The sequence below is a fragment of the Dendrobium catenatum genome, unplaced genomic scaffold (assembly GCF_001605985.2).
Source record: "Dendrobium catenatum unplaced genomic scaffold, ASM160598v2 fragScaff_scaffold_1220, whole genome shotgun sequence".
NCBI lineage: Eukaryota > Viridiplantae > Streptophyta > Magnoliopsida > Asparagales > Orchidaceae > Dendrobium > Dendrobium catenatum.
Genome location: NW_021319682.1, coordinates 6,410,934 through 6,421,460, shown reverse-complemented (window position 1 = coordinate 6,421,460; position 10,527 = coordinate 6,410,934). Strand labels below are relative to the sequence as shown.

Here is a 10,527-nt window from a genome sequence, read left to right as displayed (position 1 = left end):
GAAATAATCAGAGTCATATAACAAGATGTTAAATCTAGATTCTTTACTTCAATTAGTCCCTCATAAGTTGATATAAAGTACTATCACATATCTCTTTCCACTTTGGAAGTGGAAATTTCACATGTAGTCTTAAGTTTAAGTGCAAAAAGAAACTGTATAGTCTTCAGATCCAATCTGTATAAAGGTGTTCAACTCTAATCGCATAAACTAATCTAATTGATTTTTGTATACCCTTTTCTGTACTAAGATACATATGATAAATCTAAAGACTATAAAAATATAGACATATATGTTTCTAAAATCAAATGTGATGTTGTCAAATTAAAGGAGCTAGTGATCAGATACCTTCAGTCTGTTGCAGTTTCTAAAAGTAGCCATGTTCATTTATCAAAAAGGTAGTTAAACTATATGGTATTGAAGCAAAGCTCTATACCACTTGTTGATTCCTTGTGTTGTATCTTAATTAGGTTGTTAAATTTTAAAACTAACTGTTCCCAAGGCCTAACGAGAAAATGAAAGTGAATTATAACTTATTAAAAAATTACACTTTGAATTTAAAAGTATGAAACCAGTTTAACATGAGTAGCAATCAATTAAGGTTTTTAAAAACTTTTTTCACAACCAACAAAAAAAATAAAACTGCAATTAGTAAATAAAGCACAGAAAAATAAAATGACACAAAGCTTTTATGGTCGGCAAACCAGACCTACATCCACTCTCTGAAGACTCCCACTTCAGATATTACCATTATTACCAAAAAAGTGACACTCTTTCACGCCTCATAGCAAGGAAAAAAAGCCTTTACAAAACTCTCTTCAACAATCCCCGTATGCGGGCATAGAACCGATCGTGCTTTTCACACGCGTGCCATTCTTATGTGTCGGCGCAGCAAACATCCTTTCAACACCCGTCCAATCGTAGACAGATACCTTCGGCTATTCACACTTTTTTAAGTGTCGGCATAAAACCATCGTCCTTTCACACCCTCCAAGTGTTGGCAGAGAACTTCGTCCTTCACCACTTCCCAAGTGTTGGCAGAGAATCGGTCTTATCGAAGATCTTCTCATGAGTAATCTTAGAAGATAAGAGAGGAAGTGATAAATCATCATACAAGGCGAGAACCTTACATTTGTCCTAGTAACCTAGTGAACATTCACACTCCACTTAAAAGAAATCTCTGTCAAACACTCTCTCCTTCAATTGCCCTTAAAAATCACATAGAACAATATTTTAGAATCAGTTTAGTGGACCTTTTTTATAAAAAGATACGAAAAAATTGTCCAAAAGCTAAAGTTTTCAATTTTGAACTACACAATCATACAGTATATGATTGTATATTCGTACGTACAAACAGTTCAAATATTGTTACATACGAACCCATTGTGAATCAGTACGAATCATTTCATACCGATCATAGTCTAGTACGAACTAAATTTTTTAGGGAATGAGGAGTTAGGTATAAATTTTGTCTGTAGTGAAACATCAAGACGAAATTGAGCGAGGACAAAACATAACATTTATCTTGGACGAAATTAAATATCATCCGTACAATCTTCTTTCAAAGGACAGAATAGAGACATTCGTCCTGGGATAAAATTAAATATCATTTAGTACGATTCATACTTAGAAAAAAAAATTCTAATCTATTCGTTCAACTGTTCTTGGAAAAATAACTGACCAGATCATCCCGTACGAAGTGATATCGTTATATTATGATAAGTTTAAAAATATGAATTTTAAAACTCTCCCCCGGTGTATGGTGTGTGCTCATTACTCAATTACAATCACACATTCTCAGACTCAATAAAATTAAAAAATACAGACTTCGATTATAACAAACTCTAAATGTTATTGATTTGTAGTCTTCAAACAATCCGGAGTATGATTTATCTGAAAATTAGTACACATAGAGAAAAAATAATTCTTCCAAAATATATTAGGAGAAATAATAATCAAATCAATAATATTTTGAATCATAAAAAATTTATAAGTTGCAAGAATATCAAACATGTAAAACTAAGTAGCAACTATCTCAACAAGAGAATCTATTAACCAACAATTTCTCACCATATGTAGATGAAGCTTTGTAGGCATTACTCTTGTAATTATAGGTGATGAAATTTCTTGAGGGAACACCTTTATTTTCATCAATAATTCCTTTACTTTTACTAGAGAGATTTTCTTCAACTCAAGAAGCAATCACATTTGAACAATCTGACACATCTCTTATAATTAAAGGAGATCCACATGATAATCTTTATGGGGGAAGTAACGATGAAGAAGGAATGATTGCCGACGAATGCCATCGATCTTCCCCCGCCATTTTCGAAAAAACAGGGAATTTCAAAAGGAAACTGGGTTTTCCTCTCTCTACGGGAGCTTCTCTTTCTATGAGAGCTTTTCTCTCTATGGGAGAAAGTATTATAAATAAACCCTCATTCACATGAAGGGGATATATATAACTTTGGAGAGATCTTGGAGATATTAAAAACTTTAGATCTTTACTTAACATTTTATGTTAATGAACAACTCCAACCACAACCATTGCTTGGCCATCGTCACTCAATCGTTGTCTTTGAAAGTTCATGAAGGTTGTTAAACCTTAAGGAACTAGCCTGAGGCACACTAATATAGAAGTAATACTATCACTTGATGTGGAAGCTAGTACACTTATCAAAAGTTATAAAGATTTTGATTGTAGTATAATCAATACAACATTTCATAATTTTTTTGGGCTAAATATGAGTCATGTTGTTGATAATGATTTCTCACGTATTGGTAAGCGTCATAGATGCAAATATAAGAAAATGTTGTCTTGTCCTTGTGGTTGGTGTGAGCCTGTCTTTGATGTTTTTTGTGCATTGTTGGTGGCTGGGCCTATGTTGTTTTAGTGAGAGATGCTTGATTATGTGCGTGATGTTGCGGCTAGGGCATGCGGGTGGTGTGGTTTTCACCCATTAGTGGCTATCCTATGCTTTTGATGTTATGTTTTTTGGCTTTTGTTGGGTTGTGTGAGTGTTGGGGATGTTTTAGTGGGTTATCCTGGTTGATGTTATGGGCTATCGTATCTGTGGTTATTGGTTTCTCTTTTTTGCTTGTCTCTATTTTTCTGTGTTTGTGCAGATTTTCAGAAGTTGTTGTGGCTCCTTTTGTTGCTGTGTTGCTGATGCTGCTTTCCTATTGTGATTTAATTCCTTTATTCCCTTATGGTGTTATCTCTTTAGTTTTCTTTTCGTTTTTTTTATTTAGTTAAATCATTAGCTCATAGTTTTTTAGTTCAAAGGCTGTATTTTTAGAGAACTTTTGATTCATTAAAGACATATACTTTTTTTTAAAATTTGTGAAACGTATAATCCCCTATGCGAATTTTCTCATAAAAAAATAAGAAAATAAAAATAAACATCAAACAAAGAGCACATTTATTAACTGTCAGAATAGTTCATGTGCCCTCATAATTATTTATCAGGGCAATTTATGGTGTCCCAATAACTAGCATTTTTTATAATGATAGCATGACGTAATTGTGCGAACCACAAATTAGGCTTTCAAGATCTCATGGAAAGCAAGCTTCTCGGTCTCTTAATTGATCTTAGGAGAAAACTCGTAAGAAAAATTTTCAAAAGAGAACTTGGTGGAGGTTTTCTCGCGCTGGCTCAGATTGGTATGGTAAAAAGTCTTTGATCAAAAGATAGTATTTCTATTTATATTTTGCACCTAAGATTTTATAAAACCAACAAAATTATTAAGAATATCAATTTCCGCATAATTATTAGCAGCTGAAATTAAAAAAATTATGCGAATTTCAGCATTAATTGAATTAAAAATAGTTTGAACTGATTAGAAAAAAATTCCTAAAATCTACATTAACAAATGCCGGCAAAATTTTAGGATTGCTCTAAAACTTTACATTACATAGGCCTAAAAATATTTTGCGAAGACTCACAATAATTATTTTTAACAATTCAGAATATCTGTTTGTTTAGGAACTTTCATAAATCTTTATGGCGACCTACAAAAACTTAAAGATGATCTGCAGATTTTATCGGAGATCTGATAAGTTTAAAAAAATGTATTACTAACTGCATTTATTTGATTATGCAAATTATTTTTTTATTTTTGCTATCTTTTAAAAATGGCGTACATCGATTTCTAAAATAAGCTAACGGTCCATTATCGCATTGCTCCACGTCTCAAAAAGAGTCGGTTTTAACTGTGGCTTCTCGTGCAAACAATTTTTTTTATTTTCACACCTATAAAAAGAGATCAACAGCAAACTATTTTTATCGATTCTTTACTCTCTCTCTCTCTCTTTCTCTCCCCCTTTCCTTTTTCCTATTCCCTAATAGCCCTCCCGACGACGAACTGGAAATCGCACGAGAGCTTGCCGCCGGAGAAGCCATAGACATTCAATAAATTCGAAACGGTAAGAAAATCCTGATTCTCTTCAACAACAAAATTCTTGGTTATATGAAAAATATGATTCCTTTAAGGATTTTTCAAATTATTTATAGAAATTCAAATATATTTGAACAGGTTATTGATTTACGATGAAATTACTTGATCTTCATGAGCTTTTGTAGTTGGGTCTCCTTAATTACAATTTGTATATTGGTTGAATTATTTTATTCAATAAAATATATATGTTTGCTCTTTGTTTAAAATATTAAATCATCGTTGTATTTTTTTAAAGGTAATATATACATAAACTAATTAAAATCAGTTGATTTTCATTGTCTAACTGTCCAATTCTTCATAATATTGATTTCAAAAATTATTTCAAGTATAGTTTGCATGCTGGTTTTATAAATGTTGAAATATTGCATGTCTCATTGAACATCAAGTTTGTAGCATCTGATCTCTTACCAATTGCTTATGTGCTCGATTGTTTTTATGCATCAATTAGAACATTAATAGATAGGCACATGAAGATCTATGCTTGTTCGGGATAATTTTTGGCCATTTTGTTTTAATGCTTTCAAGAAATTTTTGAATAAAAAATTTGCTTTAGAAAATAATAGGAAACTGTCCCAAACAAAGTCAAATCTTAATTATACCAAATGCTAATACAAGCTTTCTTGATGTGTGAGTTGGGAGGAATATTGATGGTCTCAATGAAGAATGTAGACATTGATTTACATATGATTTCTGTTCTTTATAGGGTTTCTTTTTTATTGAATTTTTGGGTGCACACAGTAAACTTGACAGCTTTTACATTTCTACTGTGTAGTTATAGTACGATATATATAAAACCATGATCACGCAAGCGACTCTTTTTTCATGATGACATGCATGAAAACCATTCAATCTTTTCTTACTGATTTCCATCATCACATTTGCGATTTGAATTGCTTGATATCTTTGATCAAGATAGTTTAAATTGTTCTCTTTAATTGTTTTAACCTACAAATCCCAAAGGATCCCGTCATACACTAATAGGCCACCTTATATAATCATGTCATATCTTATTGATGTGTGAAATCGCTCATAATGCTAATCCTAGAATTCAATATATTATATGAGTTACATTATGTTCACCATTATATTTTGAGACACATGTGATGAGATCAATAATAATTTAATATGATTTTTTTGAGAATCATTTCTTACGAATTCTTCACATACTTGATAATCTCTCGCGTAAATTTTTTTTATGGGACCTATTTATGCTCGAATCAAATATCATTTGATGTGCGTTGAAGCAAAAGAATTCTAAGAGATATAGTGGATTTAATACTGATTAAAACAATCATTTAAATAATAAATGAAAGAATTAGAATAAAAAAATCTTTCTTTTAGACCCGAGTAATATGAGAAAAAAAGCCCTTGCAAATGATGAAGTGGGAAGTCTCATGGGAGCTTGCCGGAAAAGAGATGGCCTGCAGATAAATTTGAAATGTAAAAAAAAGATATATTGATTCTCTTCCAACTTTTTCTTCTTTGCTATCTTTGAAATAAAGAAAAATCTGATTTCATTAAGAATTTTTTATTGATATTCATATAGATTTCAAGTCATTGATTTATAATGAAATCACTTACTCTTAAAAAAAAAAAATTGGATTCCAATTACTATGTTTCCAAAAATGGATTGAAATTCATATGTAAATTTCTAGTTAAGTTTTATTAAAAAATTGATGAAATCACTAAGGCTTCATTTGGGGCGTCTTTCTTATTGCTTCTTAAAGCAACTTATTAATACAAAATTTTAATTTTGTACTAGAAAGATGCTTTAAGAAATAATAAGAAAGTTGTTCCAAACGAAGCCTTAATCTTAAAAGCTTTCATTCCATGCATTAAGGATGTTTCAAATTATGAATTGAATTTTATAAAGATATAAATTAGATTAATTATTCTTAACTTTGATATCAAAAAAATATTTATTGTTACTTTAATAAAGAGTATTCTCATTAGATCACCTACTGTTGTAATTTAACTAACTATAAAGATTTACTTTATAGGGAACATTTATATACCTCAAAATAATATGAAGCTTGTTTTACCCACATTAAGTATTAGGAAAATCTCTATGGAAATATTAATAATTTTTTTAAAAATCTTATTTTATCTTTAACATCATATTCGTCGTAGTCGAAGGTTTTTGTAATGGAGTTAAGGAGCGTGTTATGTTGTATAAATATTAAAGTTTAGATTTTAAATATATAAATTGAAAAGCTTTCGTAGTTCTATGTAAATCTCCTTTTAAAGTAATATAAATAGATGGCTTCTCTTATTTTTGGGCCTTCATTCATTTTTCCACTTGTCCTCTAAGATCTTTAGTCATTCTTATCTTTTTGAAAAATCTTTCATTTTTCGCTCGTTCTTTAGATTTCTAATTTTATTTTTTGAATTTTTCTTTTTAATATTCAATTTGTTATGTGTTTAGAGCTAAATTGCATCAACAGTTTGCATCATGCTTGATCTCATGCCCTAGTGGGTTTGATCGATCGAGATTACTAATTAGGGGTGTTAAAGCGGGCTCGCAAGTCGGGTTCCAGTCGAACTAGGATGGACCCGTGTTTAAATAGGTAGACCCTAACCTGACCTGTTTTTGCAAATGGGTAAGAAAATCCAATCATGACCCGATCCTCACGGGTTGCTGGGTTGACCTGACCTAACGTGCAAATGAGCGCAGAGGCAATCCTGTGCGGGCGAAGCCTGGCAAAGCACAGGGAGGTGCAGGTCGTGCAGGTGGCCATAAGCTAGGAAACCTTGAACTGGGGTTGCTGTTGGTATGGGCCATGCGGCTAGGGCGAATTGCTCGATAGTGAATATGAGCTAGTAAAAGAGGCGGCTGCCGGCGGGTTTTGTGTTATCGGAGGTAGCCTTAAGATGAGAGGCAGCCAGGAGGGCAATGCATGACGGAGATGAGGGATCTCGCATCGACTTTGGTGTACAACCTGATTAAACGGGTCATTTTTGGGTTTCACGGTCAACCTGAACTCGACCCCACTTTTGAAATGGGCAACTTGCCAAACCCAAACCCGACCCATGTGTCAAACTGGTTGAACTGAATCCAAACTTTTTCGGGTCGGGTTTAGGGGCGTGCTCGGGTTGGATTTCAGGTCATGTCAAATATTGACACCCCTATTACCAATGATATATTTTTGGTTTCTTATGGAGCACAGACATGAATATGGGAATATGACATGGCATAACTAAAAAAGTAAGACACAATATGCCATGAAATATTATTATATAGATGATTTCCTTTGGTCTTATTCCTTTAAATTGTCTATAGCTTAATCTAGCTATTTTTAAGCTACGACTTCAAGAAAATATAGGGATATCAAATTGTTTGAGTGCCTCATGTAATTTGAATCTTGGTTTCTTGGTTTCGGATTTTTCCTCATACAATGACTTTTTCTCATGTATATCTTTATATTATTGATGCTTTTGATTTGTTGCTGCACTAGTTTTTACTTGATTTTAACTTAGATCATTGAAGACAAGCTTTATTAGTTTTAACATTTGTGTAATCGTTGAAAAAGCTATACTTGATTGTTTGGGCAAATGGAATCATGAATGATGTATTAGTTTATAAAACTTTATTTGATCCATTATTATTGACGCAATATATTATTATGCTGACATGCAATTTCATGCATTCTCCCATGATTAATATTTTTCATCATTACAATTAATATTACACTTCACTATCAAAAGCTAAAACAATCTCAATTGTGAAACAAATCCCATGTTTTATGTCCATTAAGAACTAAAATAATCTCAATTGTTAGTTTGTTATGTGGATTTAGGATCCAACTTTTATAATTCTCTTCTGAGAGTTCTTTAATTGTATCATGATTATTGAAATCAACCTGAGGTTTTTTATTTAATAGTCTATGATCATTTTATAGTCAACACCATTAAGTCCAAGCATAAAGCCAAATATTCATTGTAGGCTTTTAGGTGTGATAACTTTTTTTCACTGGTAGGCATTGTGTGTTTTTTTGAAACTCAATAAGTTCAAGCATAAAGCAAAATTTGATTGCCGTCAATATTAATGTTGATTTTTTATTGAATGGCTTTCTTCTTGCAGCAATACTGAGTTGAAGGAAAGCTTTCTAGGTTCATTCATGGGGAAAAGAAAGAAAAAGTCCAAGCCTCCTCCCAAGAAAAAGATGAAGCCGCTTGATAAAACATTTTTCTGTCCATTCTGCAACCATCCAGACTGTGTTGAGTGTTTAATGTATGTTGTTTTACTCATTCTTCAATTTTTTCATCAAGTATTCAAAATATATATATATATATATATACTGATGTTACTTATGTTACTGCAATATATGTAATCTTGCAGAGACATAAAAAATTTGACTGCTACAGCCAAATGTTGGGTTTGTCTGGAGGAATTTAATACTACTGCGAATGGTATGACTATTATGAATAATGGAAAAAAAAATTTATTTGATTCAAATGAACATGATCTGTACAATTTTTATTATTTTCTTAAATAAAAGCATAAACAATAAATTAAGAAGATTTGACTACTTGTTTTCCTAGAGCAAAGAACTTACTTGATTTGTTGAATTCAGAAAAACTTCCATTCTATCCATGCTACTGTGCATACTGTTTAGAGTAGTCTTGGAATGTTTTAGAAAGATTAACTAAAACAATTTTTTTCTTTTGCAGTGCTAACTGAACCGGTTGACGTGTGAGTTCTATTGATGTTTCAATGATTCCACTTTGATAGTTTTTATTGAATTAATTTGTTTGGACTCTAACGTTGAATCAATATTGTGTTGCAGATACAGTGAATGGATAGATGAATGTGAACGGGTTAACAACGTTGGTAACGATGAAGATAATTGAGGATTTAGAAGCTTACTGATATTATTCCACAAATTCCCATTGTATATAATGATATAAAGTGATCATTTGACCTTAGCATAGTTTTTTTTTTTTTTGAAGCTGAAGCATAATTTGAACTTCTCTATGAATTATTTTGAATTCTATAATCTGCATTATTATTGAGCTGTGCATCTTAATTTTAGTCGTTTAATTCTTTCTTGGTGATTGGGATTGAGTTCAATAAACCCTAAAAGAAAAAGTAGTGGGCTCAGTTTCAATTGCCTCAAATGAATCGGTTGATTGGAATTGAGTGCTTGCACCTCTTAAATCATCTTGAAATGTAATATATTTTAAACTATGATTATTGAAGTAAAGAAGATTAGTAGACACTAACAGTTCTTTACAGGTCATGACTTAGAGCATTTCATGTTCTTCATCAAATGTCTTAAAATCCATCTTTTGCTTTGTTGATTAACCCAAACAAAATTCAAGCACCAAGTTGGTTTCTTTTATTTAGTTAAAAATTGCCAGTTCTTTTTTCTTTCACAAAACAGAATAATGAATAAAAAGAGTTCTTTATTTTTTAGTGATTTTAATTATTTTCTAAAGAAAAAAAAAGTACATAAAAGGTAATTTTGTGTCCTCGAGTATTCGCGGCGGTAGAGAAATATATAGTTTAACATCTTAGCGTTGTACGAAGATCCAGCACATAATCAGATAAGAGAGGGTGTAGCATTCATAAGAGACACCAGAATTTTTACGTGGGAACACCTGAAAAGGGGGAAAAACCACGGGACCTGGCCCAATTTGAATGAATCCACTAGTATTTGCAGTCGATTACAAATGAGGCCCTTCCTTAGGAAAAGACCATGGCTTGATGGCACAAATGTACATCATATAGAGCGCATTACATGGTGGGAGTTACAATAATCAACATAGATGTGTTTGCTTGGTCGGCATGACCATAGTCGATAGGATAGGGGTCGAAAAGATCGAATTTGGCAGGAGACCGGGAGTCAGAAATATCGTTGTCTGGTAATGGAGGTTGGAAGGACCATTGTATGTGACGGAGGTAGGAAGGACCGTAGTCGGCAGAAGACCGGGGTCAGAAAGACTATTGTCTGGTGATGGAGGTCAGAAGGATCATAGTAGGCGACGGAGGCTGGGGTCAAAAAGACCGTTGTCTGGTGATGAAGGTCGGAAGGACCATTGTAGGTGACGGAGGTCGGAAGGACCATTGTA

General features: G+C 32.5%; 1 protein-coding gene across 1 annotated transcript; it reads left to right on the top strand.

Annotated features, from left to right (window-relative positions):
* The first annotated feature begins 4,270 nt into the window (after positions 1 to 4,270).
* Positions 4,271 to 9,466, top strand: LOC110108987 (transcription elongation factor 1 homolog). The gene is made up of 5 exons (XM_020839869.2): positions 4,271 to 4,423; positions 8,537 to 8,686; positions 8,795 to 8,865; positions 9,127 to 9,148; positions 9,243 to 9,466. Exons 2-5 carry the CDS (start codon positions 8,574 to 8,576, stop codon positions 9,304 to 9,306), a joined length of 270 nt encoding a protein of 89 aa, XP_020695528.1. The 5' UTR covers positions 4,271 to 4,423; positions 8,537 to 8,573; the 3' UTR covers positions 9,307 to 9,466.
* The last annotated feature ends 1,061 nt before the right edge of the window (positions 9,467 to 10,527 follow it).

What these genes read in the sequence shown, in the direction of transcription:
- LOC110108987 (XM_020839869.2), top strand. Translation starts at nt 8,574, where the DNA reads ATGGGGAAAAGAAAGAAAAAGTCCAAGCCTCCTCCCAAGAAAAAGATG. An exon ending in ATTTAATACTACTGCGAATG is followed by an intron (nt 8,866 to 9,126) that starts GTATGACTATTA and finishes TTTCTTTTGCAG; the next exon opens with TGCTAACTGAACCGGTTGAC. An exon ending in CTAACTGAACCGGTTGACGT is followed by an intron (nt 9,149 to 9,242) that starts GTGAGTTCTATT and finishes ATTGTGTTGCAG; the next exon opens with ATACAGTGAATGGATAGATG.